This window comes from Peromyscus eremicus, chromosome 4 (genome assembly GCF_949786415.1).
Source record: "Peromyscus eremicus chromosome 4, PerEre_H2_v1, whole genome shotgun sequence".
NCBI lineage: Eukaryota > Metazoa > Chordata > Mammalia > Rodentia > Cricetidae > Peromyscus > Peromyscus eremicus.
In genome coordinates, this window is record NC_081419.1 from 10,798,357 (window position 1) to 10,825,470 (window position 27,114).

Below are 27,114 nucleotides of genomic sequence, written 5' to 3' on the forward strand. Positions count from 1 at the left end.
TAGTTTATTACTGTGTCCATTTAGTACAATAGTGTTATGTTCTCCCCTAGGTCTTACGACCTAGGCAGCCACAGCTTGGAGCCCTATTAGTGGTACCAAGCATGAATGTCATCTTGTGGAGTGGGCCTTAAATCCAATCAGCAGATGTTTTTCATATGCTTGATATAACTTTTCATAAATTTTGAAAATATTTAAGTGAATTCCAGTGACATTTTTCACACATATAAAAGGCAACCCAAAATGTCATATAGGGCCACAAAAGACCCCAAATAGCTAGAACAACTTGAACAACAAATACAGCTAAAGACATAAAATCTCTGGCTTTGAAATTCATCTTAATGTTGTACTCAGAAGAGGCACTCAGAACCAGCATGAAGACACATGCACGTACCTTGATGGAACAGTGAGGAATAAGTCCACATACTCAATTAATCTTCAAAAGACACTAAAAACACAAGATAGAGAAAAGATAGTCCCGTCAAAACAAGCAACAGGGAAACCATTTTTTCTGGAGTTAGAAGAGTGAAGAAGCCTGGCGGTGGTGGCACACACCTTTAATCCCAGCACTCGGGAGGCAGAGACAGGCAGATCTTTGTGAGTTCAAGGCCAGACTGGGCTACAGAGTGAGTTCCAGGAAAGGTGCAAAGCTATGCAGAGAAACCCTGTCTTGAAAACAAAAAACAAAACAAAACAAAACAAAACAAAACAAAACAAAAAAGAAGAGTGAAGAAGCTGGAGTGAAGACTTCAGTGTGAGAGCTAGCACAGTCCAACTAATAAATGGAAACGTAGGAAATAAATGGAAACGTAGGAGGAAAGCTTCATGGTGTGGGACTGGGCAATGATTATATATATATATATATATATATATATATATATATATATATATATATATATATATATATATATATATATATATATATATATATCTCCCTGAAATCATGGGGCAGCATCAAACCAAAAAATTTTCCCAAATATAATTAAATGAGTATAAGGATAATCTATAAACCAGGAGAAAATATTTGCAAGGTATATATCAAATAAAGATGTAATGTCAAAAATATACGGAATACTCAAAAATAGTAAGAAAACAAATTTATTTTAAAGTGAGTGGTATCTGAACAGGCATTGTTGGTGAGGGCTCAAAATGATATGAATGTCGTTATGAAGAAAGCCTTTAGAGATAGTTGGGAACAGAATGTGTCAGATTCAAATTAATTTTGGAAGCTAGAAGAATGGCTAGTGTAGCTATATCAAGACAAGGAACACAGCTGAACTGTTCACGTTCTAATGTTTTATGAAAGGCAGAAGCTCTGAGCAATGAGATGAGATATCTTTCTAGAAAAATTTTCTAAGACTTGAAAGTGTGGTTTATCTTGTCTAGGATGATTATAGTAAATACACAAGAGGAGAGAAAATATTTTAAGGTGGGGATTTAAACTAAAAGACCAAGAGAATTCAAGAGTTGGGTGGTGCCCAGAGGAACTGAGGAAGGACTACTCCACACCAGACTCTGACAGCACCTGGCAGTAGGTCCAATATTCAAAAGCTGCAAAATAGGTCACACTCAGAAGAGCTATAGGAATTCAGCTGCCTAGGACTGTGAGACAACTTTCCAGAGGCTTAGTGAACCACCTCTGCCTGGCCAAGCTTCTGAGGCTGGAATTCCAGTCTTGTTCACACACACACACACACACACACACACACACACACACACACACACACACTTTTTTTTTAATATTCTTGAACCTTAAGGTTTGAAATATACTTAGGATCTGTTACCCCATTCTTCCTTATTTCTGTCTTATCAGTGTGTCAATCCTACATCTACAAATATATTAGTATCATAGTATCTTGTTCCCTAATCTCATGCTTGATTTCACAGATGCATAGCCAGAGTGAAATATGCCTTAAGATCAATCTTTCTTAAGTCTCTTTCACACCTTATTTAGATAGTATGTAGTTTTTAGATTAAAAGTTTTTAAAACACATTTTTATTTTTTGTCAGTGAGTGTTTTGCCTGCAGGAGATAGTGTCAGCCTCTAGAACTGGAGTCACAGATGTTGTGAGCCACCAGATAGGCGCTGGGAACTGAACCCTGGTCCTCTGCAAGAGCAACAAGTGCTTGTAACCACTCAGTCATTCCTCCAGCTCTTAGATGATATTTAGGATACTATTCTGGACTTAAAATTGATTCTGGGCTATTGAGACGGAATATACTTAAGAAGAACATGAATATTGGGATGGACAAAAGGACAGAATGCCATGGTCTGAATGCTCATATTCCACATTCCCCTTGATTTTTGTCTTGGTGGTTTTATAAGGTTGAGTGTAAGATTAGGAGTAAGGAGTCTTCATGAATAAGATTCAGGTCCTTACAAAACTATCTCCAGAGCTGTGTTGCCTCTTTCATGATGTGAGGACACAGAAAGAAGATGCAGGTGTGACTTAAGAATCAGAAAGCAAGTCACCAGGCATGAAATCTGCCAACGCCTTGATCCTTGATGCCCCCAGCTCCAAATCAATAAAAAATAAACTTCTGAGGTCCATCGACTACTGGCTTTGGCTTTTGTTTTTAGCAGTCTGAACAAACTAAGAATTTTGGCAGGATCAGGTTAGGTACTTGTGTTTGATATTTTTTAAACATCCAACATTTCTTTTTTCAAGACACTTATGACAATGATATTTCAATAAAAAACTGGCTAAGCAAATATCTAATTTTTCTATTTGTTCAACAAATATATACTGTTTCTGATTTTAAATTTTGAACCTTCATTTTCTCTCCTTTTTTATTTAATTTTTTCATATAATATATTTTGATCATATTCTTTTCACCTCTCCCAACATCTCCCAGGTTCTTTTCCCTCACTCTCTCCCAACTTCATTTTCATATTCTCTCTCTCTCCCCCCTCCCTCTTTCCCCTCTCTCAAAACAAAAAAAAACCCCAAACAAAAATCAAAACACGCAAACAAGGCACTAATAAGACAAAAGATACCAAAACAAAACAAAATGAAACAAAAATGCACACACACACACACACACAAAAAAAAAAAAAAAAAAAAAACAACCATGAAGTACTTTTTGTGTTGGCCAACTGCTCCTGGGAATGGGGCTTGCCTTAGAGCATGGTTGATACACCCAGTGGCACTTATTGGAGAAAACTAATTTTCCTCTTTCCCAACAGGTATCAACTGCAAATAGCTTCTAGGTTAAGAGTGGGATTTTGTATTTACTTTCCCTTCTCAGTGTTAGAATTTTGTCTGGTTTCAACCTGTGCAGGTCTTGTCCATGCTCTCATAGTTTCATATTTTTATCAGCCCTGTTGTGTTGGAGTCATCTACCACCTCTAGCTCTTACAATCTTTCCATCTCCTCTTCTACACAGATCTCTGAACCTTGTGCCCAGCACTGCACTAGATCTGTGGCCATTTGTAAGAAATAAAACACACTTCCCCCTTCTTCTCATGGAGTTTGTGAGTTGAATATCATTCACTACACCATCACCTGAACCTATCATATTAGCTGAGTGGAAATAAATGCAGAAACTAGTAAGAGAATGAATGAGTTCTACTGGAAATGTTGACCTCTGTAAAAGCACAGGGTCAAAAAGGCCCATCCCTGTGTTGTGTTGATCCTACTGTTTCCTATAGAGATTCATCTCAAGCCAAGGCACTCGAGTCATTGTTATCTCAGAATTTGCAGGAAACTAATGCAGAAAAATCTTCACTTGGGTCATTGTTATCTCAGAATTTGCAGGAAACTAATGCAGAAAAAATTTCAGTTGTGGAGGAACAAGATCTGGCTTTAAGTTTAACTCACTCATTTCATGATATTTTACAGATTCATTGACCCTATCCTGTGCCTTTTGTCACAATTTAGAATTTTAAGCATGAAGCTTAAGGATTAATGATGTCCATGCATAAGAGGCCCTAAATAAATGTTGTTTAAAGCCAAGGTTGAATTTGGGCATAGTGGTGTGTATGCGTAATCCCAGCACTTGGGAGATGGAAGCAGGAGAGCAGGAGTTCAAAGTCATCCTCAGCTACATAGCAAGTTGAAGGCCAGCTTGGGCTACATGAATGCACCTATACTTTATCAAGTATATCTGTGCAATGTATTGTAGACAAAACTACCTATAAAAGAATATTGGTTGTAGCATTCTCTTCATTACTAAAGAAATCATGATAAAAGGCATGAATAAAAAATAGTTATTATTTCTATACAAATAATATTCTGAAATATCTTCAAAATAATAAGCTAGGTCTAATTTTGCCGTAGGATGTCCATGATTTACTTATGAAAAAAAAAGCTGCATAAATAAGATCCCTTTTTAAAATATTGATTTATTTTATGTATATCTGCATGTACCCGAGTGTATTCATGTGTACCACACACATGCAGGAGCCTGCAGAGGTCATAAGAAAAATCAAATTCCCTGGAACTAGAGTTACAGATGGTTGTGAGCCACCCTGTGGGGTCTGGGAACCAAACCTGAGTCTGCAAGAGTAGCAAGTGCTCTTGACTACTGAGCCATTTCTCCAGCCCCAAGATCTCATTTTTATAAAATATGCACATGTTCACTGTGCATAGAGAAGTGTCTGTCCTGGTACCTGTTGGACATGAGCAGTGGTTGATTACCCCTAAAATGAATATGGAGGGTAGAAACAGGCTCACTCTTTTCTTGTTGTGTGTTTTACTGTTAATTCTTTTTCTAAAACGTGTTTGTTACTTAAGTGAAAACAAAACAAGAGACTGCATCTCAAAGGATGCAGGAAAGGGAGACACCACCTCTGCCTCGACCATGTCTGAGTTTCCGTCGGCCTCTTCCTCAGGGCTCCTGGGATCAAACCGCCACAACAGCAACATTACAAACAGTACCTTATTGGTCCCACTCCCCCGAGAGAGCAGCAAGTCTGGACAGTGACACACTTGGGACTCCCCGCTAGTGAGGACCATGGGATCCATACAGAGGCCTGTGATGAAAACCTCAGTTCCCAGCACTCCCAGTCCCGTCCTCCTGCCACCAGCAAGCATAAGTACCTGGAGTCTAGTACGGTGCCCCAGGAGCCGCCAGCCCTTCCACTCATGCCTGATGCTTTTCTTTCTTTTATTCTGGACCACTTTCTCAATCTTCCCTGAGTGGTTGGCTCTGTACATCTGTCAAAACAAAACACAATGACAGAACACAGCCAAGCAGAGATGAAGTACCAGGTCCAGTCCATTCCAGTCTAGCTGAGAGTGCACAGCGAAGTGATGTAGACTCACAGGGGGCTGCACACCATCACGCAGTTTGTGGGTACACCAGGCAACTCTTACACCAGCCCCTCGGCAAAGCCCACAGGAACTGATCATTTGGGTAACAACGTAAGTACTGTGAAGTCTTGCTTTTTACTGTCATCTCCCTTCTTTTCCCGTCTTCCCTCCATTGTTCTCATGAGTGCTGCTGTCTTTGTGCACTTACTTCACAAAAACCTCCCACAGGAGAGTAGATGATTTACAGAGCTGAGATTTCCATGGAAGTTTTGCCGAGTCAGAAAACTAGCTTTAAAAATTCCAGAAAGCTTCAACTATTTGAGGAGATGTCTACGTGTAAACTGGGTTGGGCAACCGAGAAGTTATACTTGCACATGGCTGTCCCCATTGACTTCTCTTTAACAATCAGTCCAGTCCTTTCTTCCCACTCCTGGGTCTTAACAATGAAACAGGGAAACTCAGAGAACAGGTTATGGTATGGTATGCAAATGCCTCCTCTGTTTGCAAAGGGCAGTGTGGATGAAGTGACAGAAGCAACAGGGATCCGTTTTGTGAGAGGAGTTCCCATGGGGATTATAATAGACAGCTTCATGCTGTTTTGTGGGACTTTTAAGGAACCTCTGCATCTATAGATTGTATAAAGCTTCTTAATGCCAGCAGGCATTACCACCATTTCCCAGACGAGGAGAACAGGTGCTTTTCCTCAGGTCTCAGAGTACTTTCCTGACAGAGGTGGGATCAAATCCACGTGTCCTATTTCTTGGATTCATCCTTACAAGCCATGTTGCTGTTTGTTTATCTGTACCCCATTAAAAAGCAAGATTCTTGGCTTCCCACCTCCTCAGCCACTCCACATTTTTCCCCTCTGCCTGCCTCCAACCCTATTCAATGTGACCTTAGGGAACATAACTAAATGCTCTCACCCTCAATAGCATGGATTTAAAAACAGAAACAAGGCTGACCCTGTTGTTGGGGACGCTGGTGAGCCCGCTCTGAGGGCATGAATGCAGCAGAGCTGACGCCCACCTCCCTCTGCTTCTGCCATGTAGTGGCATGGGTGAGGGAAAGAGAGTGGCATGGGTGAGGTGGCAAGAGAGCTGGCTGGCTGGCCCTGGGATCATGAGAGTTGGAGAACTAGCCCTGTCCCTCATCAGCTGCAGCACTCAGGGGAGCTAGTCCTGCATCCCGCCTGGGCAACACACTAGAACTAACCATGTTGGTAGAGATGCAGGTGAGTGAGCTCACCTTGAGGGAGTGAGAACACGAGAGTTGACCCCACCCCCTTTCATCTGTCTTGTGGTGAAAAGATGCCCTCCCCCACCCCGCACCTCTTGCCACTTGCCCCTTGCTATCTGCGGTAGGCAAGGGAGCTGGCTCTGGGGTCACAGGACTGAAAGGACTAACCTTTGTCCCTCACCAGCTGCAGCACACTGGACAGCAGACTCTGCAGCCAGACCTGAGGGCATGAGAACAGGAGATCTGACCCCGCCTCCCCTGTATTCTCCCCTACAGCAATTGGGAGAGAGGAGGGCTCTGCAACTCGCCTGGGCAGTACAGTGGAGTGAGTGTGGTGAGCCCTGGTGGTGTGAGTGTGGGGGAGCTGAACCCTAGGGCCTTAGAGCAGAGCTGGCCCTGCTTCTTGCAGCAGGCTGCGGTGGGTGGGTTGGCTGAGGCCGTGCTGGAAAGTGTGCGAGGAGGGGGTGAGGTGGTGGGGATGGTGACAATGGTGGAAAGCTGGCCTGCTGACACCCAGGCCCAGGACCAGGGCTCTAAGTGCCCACCCCAGCATCCACCTAGTCTGTGAACAGTTAGAGCAGGAGAACGGTAGGAACCTACAGATCCAAAACTACAGGATCTCCAGGACAGAAGAAAGCAGCAGGAAGTCCCTTGGGGGCAGGGGAGGGGAAGCCCCCCTGAAAGCCCACTGTCCATAGTGCGACAGAGGACAGAGGCCTCAACCAGACCAATGACTCCTGGCAATGAATACTTGCAAATGAAGACGAAAGGACTAAAAGGTGGAGCCACACCACCACAGCCTCCATGACGAAATTCTTTTTCTTTCTTTCTTTCTTTCTTTCTTTCTTTCTTTCTTTCTTTCTTTCTTTCTTCCCTTTCTTTCTTTCTTCCTTTCTTTTCTTCTCTTTTCTTCTTTCTTCTTTTGCTTTTTAAAAATTTGTTTGCTTTGGTTTTTGTTTTTTCTTTTAAATTTTGTTTTATTTTGTGGAGGAGGTTGCAAGGGCAAAGAGCAGATGAGGGGGGATGGGGAGATGGGCGGGATCAGGAGGCATGATGTGAAAACCGCAAAGAATCAATACAAGTTAATTAATTAAAAAAATAAAAGCAGAAACAAAAATATATAGAATTTAGCTTTATAGTGAGGTTTAAACATATGTGTGTGTGCGAATGTATGTATATATGCATACACATGCACACATATATACAATCACACATATGAATATGCACATATACATGTGAACGGGTACTTATCTAGCTGATGTATAAGGCAGCACAATGTAAAAGAAAACTGAGAAGTGTAAATAGGAGTTAAGAGGGAAAGTTTAAGTGGGGGAATAATACCAGTAGTTGGGAGTACAGGCTTTGTGATCAGACACCATTGAACATGTTACAAAACTCTATGAATTCTGTGAGCTTCAGCATCTTCAGTTATACCAGGATAATGATCACCAGGCATCTTTAAATGCAAGAACAAGATCACCATTAAAAGTGTGAGTTCTATTGTTTTTCTGTTTAAACATGTACTTTCATTCTCCATACACATTTTATATAATTGTAATTACTTTTTGAATAGAAATCCTTTGTAATTACCTATCTTATGTTCTATAATAAAGTATATAAAATTAAAGTTATTTTAGCTTCTTGTGACCATAAAATTTTGTTAGAAATAATCAGAAAAAAAGTTTCATCTGAATTGAGTTATTGTAGCAGTTATTAGTAACAAATTATATATTATTAGCTTCAACTACATAGAATCTCCAATTTTCATCTGTGTTTGATCTATACAAAATATTAATATCTGATAATAGTATGTTATAATTTTTTAATAATAAACAGATACAATTGTCCATTGGTTCCAGGATCTATAAGATGCCAAAATCTTTAGCTGTAAAATGGCGTAGTATTTGCATAGAGACTCTGTGCATCCTCTTGCACATACTAAATTGTCTCAGGATTGCTTATAATATCTAATCCACCACCTATGCATCATCTCACGTGGATGGATTTGTATTATTCCTCATGCAACAAAATCCTACGTTTTTCTTTCTGGAAATATTTTTCAAGTATCCATGGTTGGTTGAATTTCCTGATGTAGAACATGTGTGATGGGCTATAAGAAAAACATATACCAAGACATCTAATGGAACAATGTGCTTTTTTTCCAACCTAGGTTATGAATTCAAAATTAGTAATATTTATTACTAGTGTAAGTGTGTAAAGTTAGCCTCGGTCCTGTTATTGTTTGTCTTTCTTTTGTTAGATATGAGGCAGGATAAAGCATAAAACCAGCTGAAGACAGCCATTTAGAGAAAAGGTACATGGAATTATGAAGATGGAAACTCATTCTTATAAAACAATTTATACTATTTGAGAGATCTTTGGGCACAAGCAGGCTGCCCCTGTACACAGCCTCTAGAACTCGGGCATTCCCTTCAGCAGGCAGGTTCCTTGGGTGTGTAGCCATCCCTAAGACTCCTGTCAGGAATATGATAGCTTGGCTTTAGCTTCAGTTTGGAGAATCATGCCATATAGTGTTTAACACTGTAACCTTTGGATCCCGATAGACATGATGTAAACTGAAATGTGCCCTTTATGAGCTCAAATTTTCTATGCCTTCTAATCTGTGAAACACATAATAATCACGGTGATAACTACTTCATAAGGTAATTGTAACATTTAAATATGATAGAATCGAAGTCCCTGATTCAAGAAAAATGCTCTGTGTTATCGGTAATGACAGTGACAGTGTTAAAGGTAGTGAAAAATTGTTAAGCACTCAATCCTTTTATCAGAACTATGAATATTTTGTACTGGGGTGCAGCAGTGAGTGTTCCTCAACAGCCTGCTCATATTTCCATTCTTATGGTGACAGATGGACAACAACAGCTGGACCAGTGTGTCACACTTCGTTCTCTTGGGCATCTCTACTCACCCAGATGAACAGATTCCTCTCTTCCTTCTCTTTCTACTCATGTACATAGTCAACATTTCTGGCAATTTTTTCATCATCACACTCATTGTCTCTGCTCCACATCTTCACACTCCCATGTATGTCTTCCTCAGTAACCTGGCCTTGGCAGATATCTGCTTCACCTCTACCACAGTTCCAAAAATGCTACAGAATATTTTCTCCTCTACAAAGGTCATTTCCTACATGAGCTGTTTAGCCCAAACTTATTTCTTCATTTGCTTTGCAGCCATGGAAAACTTCCTCCTGGCTGTGATGGCCTATGACAGGTACATGGCCATCTGTCATCCTCTCCACTACCCCACAGTACTGACTGGAAGGCTGTGTGCACAGATGGTGGCTCTATGCCATGTCCTCTCCCACCTTCATGCCCTGCTGCACACCCTCCTCATGGGCCGACTGATCTTTTGTGCAGATAACAGGATCCCTCACTTCTTCTGTGACCTCTATCCTCTGATGAAGATCTCCTGCACCAGCACCCAACTCAACACTTTGATGATTCATACAGAAGGAGTGATAATCATCAACGGAGCTCTGGTCTTCATCATCGCCTCCTATGCCTTCATCATCTCAGCAGTCCTCCAGATCCCCTCTGCCAGTGGAAAGTGGAAAGCCTTTTCTACCTGTGGCTCCCACCTCATTGTGGTGGCCATATTCTACGGCACCCTCACGTGGGTCTATTTCCGGCCCCTTTCCAGCTACTCAGTGACCAAAGGTCGCATTGTGACAGTCCTGTACACAGTGGTGACTCCTATGCTGAACCCCTTCATCTACAGCCTGAGGAATGGAGATGTCAAGGAAGCCTTCAGGAAATGGGTGAAAAGACTATAACTCTTCTCTCTGGTTCAAACCTCAGACAACGTTGCGAATCTTAACTATTATACTGGGAAAATCATTGTGTCCTTCATAAATTTGATTCCTTTAGAATACCACAGAAAGGCTGAGTCAGGAAGACTGGATGTTCAAAGCATGCCTGAGGTATAGAGTCTAAGACTGTCCTGAGCAGCTTAGACCCTGTGTCAAAATCAATAAAAGAAGGACTGGGTTTGTAAGTCGGCAGTAGGACACTTGTTTAGCATGCACTAGATCCTAGCTTCAACTTCTGGCACTAAAAAAAAAAAAATTAAAAGATAATGCTCTAGAAATACCTAAATTGAATACATATCAAGGATTTTCTCATCAGATATTGTTATAAAGCACTTTTTAAGCACGAGGTACAAAAAACAAAGGGAATCACCATGTACTTAGTGTAAAACACCAGCATGGGTTTTATTGAGATTAAGGATGATCCACGGGCCTGTGGTGGATTTTCTGTGTTCATAAAGTGATTCTGACTGATTTGTGGGGAAATTAGCTTCTAAACAGGCTATATAGAGCTCATAAATTCTCAAGGTCTGGGTGTCAGATTCTAAAAATAGACAAGAATAGTAGAGATCATGTAATCCAAATCCAAATACTCAAAGTCATAGCCTAGAAGGAGACTTCTGAGAACATTTTTGTAATCTCTGAACTCCACTAACACTGAGAGTGACAGTCTGAAAACCATATATTACCATATCTGTTCACATATGCTTTGCACCACTACCTCTAATTGGAACTATGATGGTACATCGAATTGGCCAGGAATTGGTCAGTTTCACATTTTCTAACTCCAGGGACACCATGAGAGCAAATTGATGCTATATCTTTTGCAAGTTTCTATGAGACAGATAAATGGATTAACTACTCTAGCATGGGAAGGACATGACAATATTTATGAGGATCAAAATCAACTGGGAGCTCAGAACTAAGCACACCACCCTTTTCCACTCCCACATTCTTGAGACATTCCCTCACAGATAGCTGAAGCTTCTGTTGTGTCTGCTGAGTAGCTGAGCAGTTGATATGTGGAATTTATTTATCACTCAGTGATTGTCTGTTAACTGTTTATTGCTGAGCACGGAGAATGTTTTCAAAAGTCATAAGATTCACTAAAATTTCAAATTTTCAATCTCATCAATATAGAATCAGATGAATGGGAGGAGAGTGTCCCAGAAAATGTAAATGTGGATGACTAGTCCATGTGTCTAGATGAAGCTCATCTATTAGATACAATCAATTGGAGCACTGAGCTGAGAAGGAACTAAACTTGTGAAGATTTGGTGTAATATGATATAAGGGTTTCTTGCAGCATAAACATAAATCTTAATCAAAACTTTCACCACTGAAATGGGCTGAGAGCTATGAGACAGATAAATGGATTCACTAAGTCTTTGGCTCTTCCTGGGAAATAAATTCTACCCTGGTAAAGGAGGCTCTGGCATGTATAAAGTGAAAGAACAAATAAATCATGCCACCTTTTCTTCCTATCACTGTGGTCTTTCCATTTCTCTTGATTTTCTGGGGATCAAACCCAGGCCTTTGCACTTGGCGGCAAGTACTCTACCACTGAGCTACTTTCTCAGTTCTGATGACACTATCTTTTGATCACTAAACTCTGGTCCCTCACCTTGTCCAGAAAACACATTACACACCAGATATTTTCTGTCTAGATCCCCTTCCTTTGTTCTAATATTCCCCGCCTCCTTGGCCCACCTCCTCCTCTCAGAACTAGTTTTGGTCTCTTTATTCTTTGATGTCTATTCAGGGTCACTGCTTAACACTGCAGTGTGGTGACGTATTATGAGCCCTAATAAAACTTGCCTGAGGATCAGAGGACAGAGCCAACCACTAGATTAGACATAGAAGCCAGACTGTGGTGGCACACACCCTTAATCCTATCACTTGGGAGGCAGAGATCCTCTGGATCTCTGTGAGTTCAAGGCCACACTGGAAACAGAGCCAGGCAGTGGTGGCACACGCCTTTAATCCCAGGAAGTGACTTCAAGGCAAATCAAAACTACATAGCAAGATCTTGTCTCAAAAAATAAAAAGAAAGAAAGAAAAACAAAATAAATTTTTACATAGATAATACCATTCCCCTTCTAAGAGTTCATCTCCCAGAAACCTATACAACGGACAGCTATTATAGATATAAATGTGCATATGTTATATAAATACTATTATTTATGAGCATGAACAATCTTCAAACTCACTAATGGGAGCTTGAATATTTGTGATTATTAGGTAGATGGACTCTGTTATAATTCCTCCCTTATTTCCTGTCTTTGACATGGCTTAATCACAGGCAGAATATATGTATCTCCATCACATTCAATGACTTTGGATTAAATTTTAGCCAACACTTCTTGAATAAGCATGCCAAACACTTTTCCCAGTTGAAAGTATTGAATAGGTTTGAGTCAGCTGTTTTTGCTCTTTTGACATTCAGCCTTTGTTGTGAGAATAACTCTACTCAGGTGACAGTATCCTTTGGTCTCAGAATGCAAAATATTAAAGGAGAACCATGTGTCCCAAATTGGGTCTTTCAAACTGTAGACTTTGGAATGAGAAATTCTGTTGTTAGAAAACATTGAGGTGTCGAATTGTTTCTTACATGGTACTTTGAAGGTTAAATATCCAGTTCTTTACATAGCAGCCCTTTGCTTTCTCCCCACTATTTCATCTTTATACTATTAATAAAATACTATTAATTGTTATTAACATGTGTATTGAATCACTATGAGTCATTTACATATATTTTATTAATCAAATCATTACAGCAGCTCTGAATTGTAGGTAGTATTTCTCCCTTCTTTACAATGACAAACCAAGGCAGAGAGTAACAGTAATTGTTTGAAATCATAGAGCAAGTAATGGGAACATTTGAAATCTAACTTTGATTCCAAATACCACCTTTTACCATACCCTACACCAGTGTTTCTCAACTTGTGGGTCTCAACCCCTTAGGGGGTGGTCAAATAACTTTTTCACAGAGGTCACCTAAGAACATCAGAAAACACCATATTAACATTATGATTCATAACAGTAGCAAAACTACAGTTATGAAGTAGCACCAAAAGTAATTTTATGGTTGGGGGTCACAACAACACAAGGAACTGTGTTAAAGGGTCACAGCATTAGGAAGATTGTTCTATACTATAGTCAATAGTTTATCATTTTCCATTTGGATTCTGAACTCTGTTTTATTCTGATCTCCTTTAGGTGACTAATTTAAAAGAATTCAGATCATTACAGAAGAGACATAGTTACTCTCCTTGTTTTAGTCTGATTTTTAGTGCTTTATCTTCCTAAAGTGTACTAGTTTAGACGATAAATTATAATGGCTAGGTTATAGAGCTATTTCAATTGGTACTTCAGGACCATTAAATGTACTTTCCCTGCAGGCCATATCTTACCCTATGAATCTCTTTATTCCATTGCTCTACTTTTTGATAAGTTCTCAAAATACAAGCTTTAAAAATTGAGCACATATTGTGATAAAGAATACACTATCAACAAATAGTTATAAGAAATAAATGAAAAATCCCACTGCTGTTACGGTGATGACGCAAAACCACATTAATAATTATAGTATTAGCAGCCTGTTTCCTGATGACCACAGTACACTGCAGTTCTGTTTAAGGCTAGATGATTCACCTTAAATTAGATAATCCTTGTGTACTTACAAACACACAAAGTCACACTTTAGCTTTTGGCTGTGGTTAGTATTAGAATTGATACTCTGACTTGACCCTTGATTGTTTTTGCCGGGGGTTGGCCACCATGTCGTTCTATCCTTGAAGAATGAGCATTGAACTCTGGTTGTTTCCCTTTCAAATGTGATTAAGTGCAATTGATTTTCCCACCTAACCCTTCATCTGCCTCTCATTCTTACATTCTCCTCACAGACATGTTGTTGAAGTCTGTTTGTTTGTTGCTTTCAATTTTGAGACTGGGTCTCTCTATTACGTAGCTCTGGCTGTCCTGGAACTCACTCTATAAACCAGGCTAGCCTTGAACTAGGAGAGATTCACCTGCCTCTGCCTCCCGAGGGCTGGAATTAAAGGTGTGCATCACCACTCCTGGCTGTTCATGTTCTATAAATTCTTGTACCAAAATGACATTCCAATCTTTTATGGGCATAGCAAATGGTTTGCAATCAATCAGGTGGAGTCAATTAAGAAGGCTTTGGAAATAGATAAATATGTCAGTATGTTGTGTCTCTTTGTGTAACTGATGGTGTTAGTTCCATCTTCCTCTCAATTAAGGGTAGGTATCTCCGTAGACATAACTGTCATTTGAACCAACATGGACTACACCTCAATGAAAACAGGGGAGAAAAGCAAGTTCCCACCTGTGCTGCATTACTGGATCGTAGAGAAAGATGGGAAATTATACGCCTAACTTTAATTCATTAAAGGTTTGTTCTCAGTTGAAATAAAGCATTCTGTGGCTGGGGAAGTAGATAGCTCAGTGAGAACAGTGTCTGATGTTCATAATCATAGCACTCACATAAAAACTCAGCATGAGAGCACATACTTACAGCCTTAGTGTTGGGGTAAAGCAAACTCAGGTGGATCCTCCAGAGTCTGCCAGACCAACAAAAATGGTAAGTTCTAAGTTCACTCAGAGACTATATATATATATATATATATATATATATATATATATATATATATATATATATATAGAGAGAGAGAGAGAGAGAGAGAGAGAGAAGATGTCCAGAGTCAAACTCTGGCCCCCATACATGCAAACACACACATACACACACACACACACACACACACACACACACACACACACACACGAGAAATGAGACTTCCTAATAAATATATCATCTTTGAATACTTCTCAGACACTAATGTCAGCTTTTACTAAACTACATATCCTAAATCATTTGATCTAGGAGGAGGTGCAGAGATGCAATCATGCATTCCTTACAAGTTTCTCAGCATGCTGCTGTCTGTGCACCACACTGTGAGGTCTAAAGGGAGATTGTAGAGAATGGAAACATCAGTGGAGTCAGGAAATACACATCAAAATCTCTGAGCATTCTACTATATGTCTATAAACTTTTCTCAAAAGCAACAACAATAACAATAACAACAGATATTTGGCATACAAAGATGGCCCAGACAGTAAAGTATGTTGTAAATGTGAGGACCTGAGTTCAATCCCCAGAACCCACATAAAAAGCCAAAGGTGCAGTTTGGTTCGATCCTATACAAGGAACTACAGGCAACTGAATAAAGCTGGAAGCTAGAGACTCAGTGGCCCTCCCAGGGAAAGACACACCAATTGGTTGCTTAGTGCCAAATGGTCAGCCCTCAAAACATTCCTACAAGTAACACTGTATGGACTCAACAGGTTATATTTGGGAATATATATGTATATACAAATACACATTCATGCAATAACAATTGATGAAAAAGGAGGCCATGAATTTGAAGGAGAACAGAGAGAAGTATATGGAATGGTTTAGAAAGGAAAGGGAAGGGTGAAATGTTATAATTAAATCCCAAAAATAAACAAAACAACATCAAAAATCAAAGTGTGGTACATACTGGATCAGCCCAGTGATGGTGATGTAAGGAGCAGAAACAAGCCAATCACTAGAGCTCACTAGCAAGTTAGTCTCACCTACTTGGTGAAGTTCAGAACAATGAGGGTCCTTGTCTCAAACAAATGGAGGAAAGCACATAAGGAATGATACCCGAGATTGTCCCCTAGCCTCTCATACACACATATACACTCTCTACCCCCCCCCAAAAAAAACCAGATTTGTAATCTGGAGATGTAGCTCAGTGATAAAGCACTTGCCTAGTATGTACAACACAACACACACACACACACACACACACACACACACACACACACACACACTGTATAAATTTGATATATATAATTTGATGAGTTTGGGCACATGTATCCATAAAACCACCACTATCAAATCTATTACCTCAACTACTTTCCTTATACCCACCCCTAACATTTTATGGTTTTTTTGGGGGGGGGGTTGTTTGTTTGTTTGTTGAAGATATTTAACATGTTTTCTACTTTCTAAACAAATATCCATCATCAATAATAATGTATTGCATAACTGAAAACCTATCAAGGTAATAGGTCTCATGTTATGTACCCTGACCAAAACAAAGACATATACAGAAGAATACAGATGTTACTTAGGGAGAGACCCTCAACACAAGACTTGCATGGCTGATTTTAATGTTGAGAAGGCTGACTCATTCTAACAGGTCTCACTCATGACTCCTCTGAAACAAACTGGACAAAAGGGAACACTAGAAGCTAAAAGTTTAAGCATGGAAAGGTTAAGAAGAGTGAAAGAAAGGAGAGATGGAGGTGGGGTAACCAAAGCTAAGAAGTATGAAGAAGCATTATGAAATCTCAGTAGTTAGTAAGCTAATTGAAATTAGCTTACCAAAACCAGGAAATTGAACAGAGGTGCCCTGCTCAGGTGAACAATGCTGTTCCTGTAGAACATGGGTTATTAAATAAAAACCTCAGTGCCAGGAACAGAATGCTCCACTATAGGTTATTGTTCAATGGTACCCCAGAGGCATCCAAGTCAACATAGGCTATCGTCACTGCTCTTGATTGTCTGCCATAAGTATTGCTGAAGACACAATTCATTTTGCATGTAGTATATCAAGAAATCAATATCAAATGACCAGGAAGCTCTCCCTGCTAGGCACATTTCATAGCGGTCAAGGGTGTTATGCTGGCTGCTAGAGGAGAAAAGACATAAATGATCTTATAGAGTCCTATTCTCTGCATGCGGCAAACCCAATCAGCCAAGCAAGATGTCTTTACTGGTGTAATAGCAGCAAGATTCTTTACGGTGTAAGGGGCTTTAGGGCGGTGAAATCAACCATTCTCTTGATTAGATTTGAGGCCTGTTCCAAGCAGGGGATTCATTCCTGATGCTGTAAACAGGACCAAAACCCATGGCTAAGGACGTCATAGGCCCAAGGGAAGAAGACTTTGGTGTTATCTGATAAATGACCATGTTGTCAAACTACCTTCTAAATGTTTCTATTTTTATCCATAGGTTTGTGTTGCTCTCCACTTTGGTCAGAGAAGCTTCTTATTGCAGTAGGCGAAGCTTAATACAGACTCGTGACTTTTCAAAGTGCTATGAAAAAGCAACTCTGAATGCTCAGCCATTATCTTTATGAACCCCCACCCTCAGCAAGGCTCAGGGAACATCATAGAAGAGAGGATAGTAAGAATAAAAGAGCTGGGGTTAGAACAGGAGCACTGTGAAATGTGTCTCTGAGCACAACATGGTTGCTGAACACATGAACCCACAGAAGCTGTGGCTACCTGCACAAGAGCCACATGGGATCAATCCAGTTAAAAATCTAACATGAGGACTGGAGAGATGGCTCATTGGTTAAGAGAGTGGGCTGCTCTTCCAGAGGACCCAAGTTCAGTTCCCAGCATGACGGCTAACCACAGTCTATAAAACCCAGAGATCTTATGTCCTCTCTGGTTTCCAAAGGCATTGTATGCATGTGACATATATGCAAGTAAAACAATTATATGCATTAAGTAAAACTTAAGAAAAATTCCAGTCTGGAGTCAGGGAACTCCCTAAACTCTACCCTTCACTGAGGAACTATTGCAGATACTGGCTGCCACAGGAGAGTTACTTTTGAGAAGTGGCCACTAACAGGTTCCCTTTGCCCCAGAGGATAGCCTCATAGCCATTTATTTATTGGTAGCATCAACTGGATTCAGTGAGTTATGTAAAAAACAAGTGGTATGTTGGGGAGATGGTCAGGAGGAGATGGAAGGATGGAGTTGGAGGCAAATATGCTTAAGATATATCGTATACATCTATAAAAGTTTCAGTGAATAAAAAATAGAATTCTATTAGCTTACATTCTCTGATTTTACTGTACACCAAGAACTTGGTGTTTCTTAGATTTATTCTTTGCTTATTGTTTTCGATTTTAATATATGTTTTGTTTTGTATTTTGACTCCTCCACTGTTGGTGAGAGTGCAAATTTGTACAGCCACTTTGGAAATCAGTATGGTCATTTCTCATAAAATTGGGAATCAATCTTCCTCAAGACCCAGCTATACCACTCTTGGGCATATACCTAAGGAATGCTCAATCATACCACAAGGACACATGCTATGTTCATAGCATCATTATTTGTAATAGCCAGAACTTGGAAACAACCTAGATGCCCCTCAACTGAAGAATGGATAAAGAAAATGTGGTACATATACACAAAGGGAGTACTACTCAGCAGTAAAAAAAAAAAATGACATCATAAAATTTGCAGGCAAATGGATGGAACTAGAAAATATCATCCTGAGTGAGGTAACCCAGACTCAGAAGAACAAACATGGTATGTACTCACTCACAAGTGGATACTAGATGTAAAGTAAAGGATAACCAGACTGCAAACCACAGCTTTAGGGAGACTAGCTAGCAAGGAGGACCCTAGGAGGGACACATGGATCACCCAGCAAAGGAGCAATAGATGAGATCTACATGAACAAACTAGGATTGAGGAGTGTAATGGAGGGCAAGGGATGGGGGTTGAGAACATAGAGGAATGGGAGTTTCGAGCTGGAACAGGGACAGAATGGGCGAGCAAGGAAAGAGATACCATGATAAATGAAAACATCATGGGAATAGTGAGAAGCAGAGTACCAGGGAAGTTCTCAGGAATCCACAAGGATGATCCCACCTTAGACTGCTGGCAATAGTTGAGAGGATACCTGAACTGGCCTACTCCAGTAATCAGATTAGTGAATACCCTAACTGTCATCATAGAGCCTTCATCCAGTGACTGATGGAAGCAGATACAGAGATCCACTGCAGGGCACCAGGCTGAGTTCCAGGAGTCCAATCAGTGAGAGAGAGGAGGGATTTTTATGAGCAAGGGACATCTAGATCATGATGGGAAAACGTACAGAGATGGCCAGGCCAAACTAGTGGAAACTAATGAACTGTGGACTAATAGCTGTGGAGCCCCCAGGGGACTGGACTAGGCCCTCTGGATAGGTGAGACAGTTGTTTAGATTGAACTGTTTAGGGGACCCCCAGGCAGTGGGATCAGGATCCATCCCTGGTGCATGAGTGGGCTTTTCGGAGCCTAGTGCCTACGGTGGAACACCTTGCACAGCCTTGGTGCAGGGAGGAGGGGTTTGGACCTGCCTCAACTGAATGTACCAGGCTCTGCTGACTCCCTGTGGGAGACCTTGACTTGGAGGAGATGGGAGGAGGTGGGTTTGGGGGGAAGACTGGGGGTGGGAGGAGGGAGGAAAGGGGGATCTGTGGTTGGTATGTAAAATGAATAGAAAATTTAATTTAAAAAAACGTGTTTTGATCAAATCCATCTCCGAAACCCCTTCCAACTCCTCCTTGAACCAGTAGTCAACTACTACTTCTGGCTCTAAAAGCCTTTCTGCCCCCTCTTCCTTGATAGTGTTTGAACCCTGATGGGTAGGGATATGATATAGAGCTCAGCACTCCACAGTGTGCTCTGTATATTGACGAATTCTGAGTCTCTGTAGTAATTGTCATCTACTGCATAAAGAAGCTCCTCTGATGAGGGATAAGAGCTGCACCCATCTTTGGGCATAAAAACAAGCACTTAGGGACGATTTAATAATGTGCCTATTTAGCAAAATAATGGTAATACATTATTCCTTAGAGTCTATGGCCTACCTAGCCATAAATTATTAGCCCAATTAACAGTTCCAGGAATGAGTTCTGACTTGTACTGTGGACAGAAAGTGATTGGTCACTCCCATAACATTAGTGTCACCACTAGTGTACCCGTGGGTACAGCTTGCCAAGCCAGTTCTTATTATAGCTCACACAGTTAACAGATGGGTAATTCTCTTCATCAAAGTTGCTGTTGCTATGATGAAACACCATAACCAAATGCAACTTGGGGAGGAAAGGCTTATACTTCATCATCACTGTTCATCACGAGGAAGCCAGGACAGTAACTCAAGCAAGGCAGGAACCTGGAGGCAGGATCTGATGCAGAGCCCATGGAGGGGTGCTGTTTACTTGTTTGGTGCACATGGTTTTCTCAGCCTGCATTTTTTATAGATCCCAGGGTAGCACCATTCTCAATGAGCTAGGCCTTCTCACATCAGTCACTAATTAAGAAAATGCCCTCCAGGTTTGCCTAGAGCCCAATTTTATGGGGGCATTTTCTCAATTGAGGCTCCCTCATCTCTGATGACTCTAGCTTGTGTCAAGTTGACATAGAACAAGCCAGTGAAGTAAAACTGTTGCTGACTTTTCTCCCCTAGTAGCATGCACAGCACCTTCTGGCACCGTAAGAGCTGGTCAGTAGAAGTGCAGCTTCCATTTTCTATGACTCAAGCATATATTGTCTTCAGCAATAAGGTCTTACTATCAAGTTCTGGTGGGTAAACAATAACAATAACAATAACAATAGCCTGTAATGTCTGGGGGACCCAACTGACCAACAACTGGAAGAGAGGTATCCCATATCTAGCTCGGGGATTTTACTTAATAGCCTATTCTGTTTGGGAAAGGCATTGTCCACATTATAGGGTAATGCTGCTTGAGCATATTAGAAAGCTTTTTGAAACAATACTTTCCATATGGCTTTTAAAAATATTTTTAGTATTATTTGTTTCTCCCCATACTCACTCTCCTACACTGTACCACAATCTTTATCAAAATTATAAAAAACTCTATGAGCACCATGTTACACAGAACTTTTGGTCTATACCAGAAAAATAAAAAACAAATTCTTGCAGTCAATAATCACAACCTTTACTTCCCCTCTTACACACTATCATGAAATGTCTGTAAATGGAATTTCCCCCCTAACTTTTAATGATGCTTTTCAGCAGTCCACATCTTGGGAAATCTAATAATTTCCATTCTCATCAATATTTTTCAACCATATTTGAGAGAAGAACTGCTCCATTCTGCAAATGTTACTTTATAAGGTGGTAGCATAACAAATTCGCCTGTTTTTCCTTCAACAGCCACTTCTCAGTTAATTTTTGTTTTGTCCTCTCCAAGACCTTTAAATCTTTCTCTCCCTATCCACCTTAGCACATAGTTCATATTTCTACTATTTTCTATACTCACTTTTTGATAAATTTTTATTCATCTTCACAGTTTTAAGTGTCATCTATACATTGCCTCTGATATTTCTATTTCTACATCCACCTCAAAAATTATGTAGTCGATTGTCTATGAAGCATCACCTCATGTCTATCTAATACAGAGCACAAAATTAGCACAGCCAAAGGAGAGTTGAAGATAAAAATAGGATAATTTAAACTATAAACATTGAACTTATTGTTAGTTAAAATGTTGTTGAATTGAGAGACTATAAATATACAACGGTTAAAGAGGGTTACTCCATTCCACCCACGATTTATTTTAACTTTAATTTTCTGCACAACAGTGTTGTAACTCACTTTGACTTCACATTGGAAGACAGTATAAGACACATGATTATAAAAGAAGGTCAAGTTCTGCAAGCCCTATTGATTTGCTGTCATATTGATGAGGCATTCTCTGGGTTAATTGTTATATGTTCGAAGGTTCAGTGATTAGAAAGAACCTTCTGAGTTACACTGCTATAGGATTCTCAGTCAGTCAAAGGGACCAAGACCCATTATTTCATAAATTCATTTCTTTCCTAATTTAACCAGGAGGATGTTGATAGCCAAGATTATTCCACAAGAATATGATTCATAGACACTATTAAGAGAATACCTCACCTATCTACAGTGTTTTCAGATTAACCTTTGCTTCTCAGGAGGTGTGCTGGCATTCTTTGTTTGCCTGAGAGCTAGGCTGGAAGTTTCCTGAAATGCAAAATTTCCTAAAAACCCTCTGTAGAGCTCCTTTAACTTCTTGGTTCCTGAGGCTATAGATGACTGGATTTAGCATAGGAGTGACTACTGTGTAAAAGATGGCAACCTGGCGATCCTGGCCTAAGTCATAGCTAGAGGATGGCTTGAGGTACATGTGAATCACAGAACCATACAAGAGCAGCACAACCAAAATGTGGGACCCACAGGTAGACAGAGCTTTACTTAGGGCAGCAATTGATTGCATGTGGGCTATAGCAAAACCTATGCGGACATAGGACCCTAAAATGAAGAAGAAGGGGCTGACCACCACAGCTACACCCTCAGTGAAGATTAACATTTCATTGACCAATGGTCGAGTGCAGGAGAGCTTCAGCAGAGGAGTGATGTCACAGAAGAAGTGAGTGACCTGGTTGCCACAGAAGGTTAAACGAGTGACCAGCACACTGTACAGGAGACTGTTAAGGCTGACCACCACCCATGAGGTCAATGTTATTCTCAGACAGAGGCTATGGCTGACAATGGCAGAGTATCTTAAAGGGTCACAGATGGCAACATAGCGGTCATATGCCATGGCAGCCAGCAAGTGGCCTTCCATGCTGCCCACTGCCATAAAGAAGAACAGCTGTACCATACAGCAGTTATAGGAAATGCTTCTATCCACAGACAGTGTGTGCACCAGCATCTGAGGAACCGTGATGGTTGTTAGAGATATGTCAATCAAGGAAAGCTGGCTGAGAAGGAAATACATGGGAGTCTGAAGCTTGGGGTCTGAGCAAGCAACAAGTACTAGTAGGGTATTGCCCATAACTGCCATCAGGTACATGACAAGGACAACTCCAAAAATAACTGGCTGCATCTCTGGCCTGCTGGACAAGCCCAACAACACAAATTCAGTCACTTCTGTCTTGTTTTTAGTGGCCATAAGTCATGCTCTACATCGCCTGCAAAGATGTAAGATTGGAGATGGAAAAGGAAGAGAAAGATGCCAAGGTCAACAGATCTCAGAGTGTCTTCACCTTAAGTGGGGGACTCACTTGAATGAGGATCTATTCCTATTTTTAAGCATCAAGAAATGTAGTTTTGTTCTTTTGTAATGTTGAGTCAACTAAACTTACCCAGGATGAGGGTAGAAGTGATTGATACAATCCCCTACTTTAATTGTTAATTTTTTATGAAAATATTATCTTGCAGTTGATGGGAACTTCACATCTCTTCATGGCAGATTTTCTCTGTAAATATATCAAGAGTGCACAGCAAAGACATAACTTTTAATGCCAGTATAGAAATAAAGATATTTTGATGAAATATCATATTTCTGTATGAATGTGATAAAATTAATTTTAAAGCTGGAGAGATAACTCAGTCTGTACCGTGCTGGCCACACAACATTCAGGGTCTGAGTTCAATTCCCAGAAGTGACATAAGAAAGCCAGGCATGGTGGCACTTGCCTTAAATCCCAGCACTGAGCACACAGAAACAAATGTATCCTGGGGCTCATTGGCCACCCAGTCCCACACCAATGAGAGACACGGTCATAAAACCAAGATCAATAGCTCCTGAAGAGTGGTAACAGAGACTGACCTCTGACCTCCACAATCTATGCATGTGCTGTGGACATACACATATACACACACTCACACAAACCTACAGGCATGCAAATACATCCAAAAATAATAGTAGGATATAACTATAGTACCAAATGTAATAAAAGGACAGTCATTGCCCTAAGTTTGCTACTTTCATGTTTAGTTTCAGCTTTTGGGTGGTCCATACCTGTATGCCTCTGAATAATGTGCTAATACACATGTGTTTGCATGGTATCATGATGTCACTGGCCTTTTATTGCAGGAGATGAAACTCCATCCTCTTCACAGGGCCTCACCCATTTTCCTTTCTTCAAGTTGGAAGGATGTTTTAGTTCTTTGGTTCCTGGTTTTCATCAACTTTTCTGCATGTATTCAATAAATTAATAAATAATATAACTAGACGCTGCTGGTGTTCTCAGCCTTTGCATGTCAAGAATGTTTTCATTTATGTAGGTATACCTGGTGAATGAAAACATTTTTCTTTCTCAGATTAAATGATAAACCTGTGTGACTCTTTTTCTTTTTTGTGTTTCTTTCTTGTGATTTTTTTAGATTTTTTTATTCCTGCCATGCCTAAATTTTATAAAGATGCCATATCATTAATCTGTGATGAATGAATAAAAGAATTTTTTGTTTTCTTCTTCTTCTTCTTCTTCTTCTTCTTCTTCTTCTTCTTCTTCTTCTTCTTCTTCTTCTTCTTATTCTTCTTCAATACAGGGTCTTACCATGTAGCTGGCTGTCCTGGAACTCACTATGTACACCAGGCTGGCCTTGAGCTCATAAAGATCTGCCTGCCTCTACCTCCTGGGTGCTAAGATTAAAGGGTGTGCACCACTGTTCCTACCCTGATTTTTTATATGTATATGAAGATTGTTTTTTATTTCTGGGAAAATTTCTCACAGTTCCTTGAACTCAGGAATAAGGAGACAGCTCAGTGGGAAGTCATTGTTTACAAGCAATGGGCCTAATTTCTTTCTCAGAATTCACATGAAAGCTAGGTACCATGTTACACATCATTCTCCCTAGCATTTTTCCCAAAAATATTCTAATTGGTCATTAAACTTTTTGGATTAACCCCTATCTCCTTAAATTTTCCAACTCACTTTCTTTCTAGTCCATAAACTAAATTGTAATCACAATAATTCACAATTCATATTTATTTTATTCTTGTAATTATATGTTACTGTGCTAAGATAGCTTTATGGTACTATTTCACTATTATGCTCTTCTCTTTGTGTGAGGGTGCAGGCCTCTGAGAATCCATATTTTTATATTATCTCTTATACCATGAATGAAGTTTTCTTTTTGGTGAGTTCTTTGTTTTTTATAGTGTATGTGTGTGTGCACATGCATGTGACTCTATGTTGCTTGTTCTAGATAACTAGTGTCAATTGCTCCTGATTGTGTATTTGCAAGTATGAATCCACACTACTCTCTCCTAAGAATATGAAAATTTACCCTCTGAAAATATGGAAAGCTTTTTATGCTGCTTATCACAAATAAAAGTGAGGGCCTCCTTCTGAGACATGACAACTAAGTTAATAGCTAGAGCTTTCCCTTCCTAGAGAATACGTTTCAAGTTTTCACTGGGTTCACAGGATGGACTACCATGGTCTCAGCTTCTAGATAGAGAGGAAGACACATGCAGAATGGCTTGTTCAGTCATCATGTTGGAAGACACTCACTTTGGTCCACACCCTTATATTCTATCAAAGCCTTTTCCCCTTTCTCTCTCTCACCCTCCTCCCGAATTGGCTGCCTCTGGCATGCCATCCTTTCCAAGTAGACGCTTGGCTTGTTCTCTTCCACTGCAGTCCTTTCTGGTATTCTAAGTGTGATCTTGTTACTTTCTTTGTCTCTCAAAACTCCACTGAAATGTCACGCTCGCTAATGATGGCCCTTTCTTCTCATTTACTACAGTTTCTCCTTTGTTATCGATTTGCTGAGATCTCTAGAGAGAAAGAAGAACTAAAACAAAAGATAAACACAGCACCAAAGCCACCTCAGCTACAGCTGATTCCTTAAGGTGACTGTCTCCACCACAGGAAGCCAGTCACAAAAGATTATATGATCAGGTCTATCAGTCGGGACCATTTGTCTTTAATACTTTAAAAACTGATTGTCCTTTAAAGCCTCAGAAAGCAGCCAGGTGCTTGCAGCATATTTTACCAAGAGGACTTTGCTTAGTTGGGCTGCAGCTTTCTTCAGCACTTGTCACATTTTCCTGAAGCACATCCCTATTCACTCGGCCGGACTTTGATTTTCCTACATTTTCTCATTCACATGTTTCCAGACAATCTTTAATGGATCATATTTACAAAGCAGGAAAGAACTGTAAAGATATAGAACACTTACATTTTTCAATGTTTATTCCTTTGCCTTCATTCCTTTCCTGTATCCACATATGTCAGTGGAAACAGCTTAAATTATCTTATGTTCTTAGAATGTTATTATTTCTTAAAAGTCCAGCCAAATTCAGATGTCAGTACACACATAGAAATGAATATGAAAAAGAGGTGGGCAAGAATAAAGGAAGATGGAGCAAGTCCCTGTAGGAGAAAAAGTGAAATACAATAGTATCCAAGAAGTAGTAAAGAAGTCTGTTATTATCCCTTATAAAGATAACAATAAAATATTGCAACTCATTTTCTTTCAAGTAAAGCAAAATCATGTTTTCCAATCAATCATACTGAAATGAGTAGCAAACAGCAGTTGTATTCTTGTTGGTGGGTTTCAAGAATCCATCTATATTCCTTTTCAGTTCTCCAGTCTTGATTAAGCTCCCATCAGACTGTGAGTTCTGTAGACCCTGTTCAAGCAACTTATAGCTATCAAAGATGCTGGGCAAAGAAAAGAGAAGAAGATGTTCTTTAGAAAAGTTAAGAATATACTCACACAGGCAATGCTGGAACCCTTCAAATCTGTAAAGTAAACTAAATCTTGGAGCGGTGAAAGCATGCCTGGAAACCAGCATATGGCCATATATAGCCTCTCAGCTCCTGGCTGCTGCTTCAGGGACGTCTTCGGACACAGAGGAGTGACAGGTGGAGTGTCCAGCCAACCCTGATTATTCTTCACTTTCCTGTTCTATCAAAGCATCAGCAAACATCCCTGTTTATTACTTTATCAATGTCTACATGTTAGGAATAGACTCTCCTTAGGGGTTTACTGATCTAAATTCTGTTTTCAGTCCACTCACCTCTCAAACTGAAGAATCACAAAGGCTGATTCTATGGTGTATAAATAAGATTCTGATTTTTTAACCATATCAAAAATAGATCTTCCAACAATCTTACAAAATAAATTAGGTGTTCTCTCATATGTTTCAGGATCTTAGATCCCCA

At 40.0% G+C, this 27,114-nt stretch overlaps 2 protein-coding genes across 2 annotated transcripts; one reads left to right on the forward strand and one right to left on the reverse strand.

Annotated features, from left to right (window-relative positions):
* Positions 1 to 9,360: 9,360 nt before the first annotated feature.
* On the forward strand, positions 9,361 to 10,287 carry LOC131907996 (olfactory receptor 1Q1-like). Its single transcript, XM_059259068.1, has one exon. The coding sequence runs from the start codon at positions 9,361 to 9,363 to the stop codon at positions 10,285 to 10,287; it is 927 nt and encodes a 308-aa protein (XP_059115051.1).
* An 11,834-nt stretch (positions 10,288 to 22,121) lies between these two features.
* LOC131907997 (olfactory receptor 1361-like) lies at positions 22,122 to 23,105 on the reverse strand. Its single transcript, XM_059259069.1, has one exon. It carries the CDS (start codon positions 23,103 to 23,105, stop codon positions 22,122 to 22,124), a length of 984 nt encoding a protein of 327 aa, XP_059115052.1.
* Between the last annotated feature and the right edge of the window lie 4,009 nt (positions 23,106 to 27,114).

Coding starts and splice junctions, on each gene's coding strand:
- LOC131907996 (XM_059259068.1), top strand. CDS start 9,361: ATGGACAACAACAGCTGGACCAGTGTGTCACACTTCGTTCTCTTGGGC.
- LOC131907997 (XM_059259069.1), bottom strand. CDS start 23,105: ATGGCCACTAAAAACAAGACAGAAGTGACTGAATTTGTGTTGTTGGGC.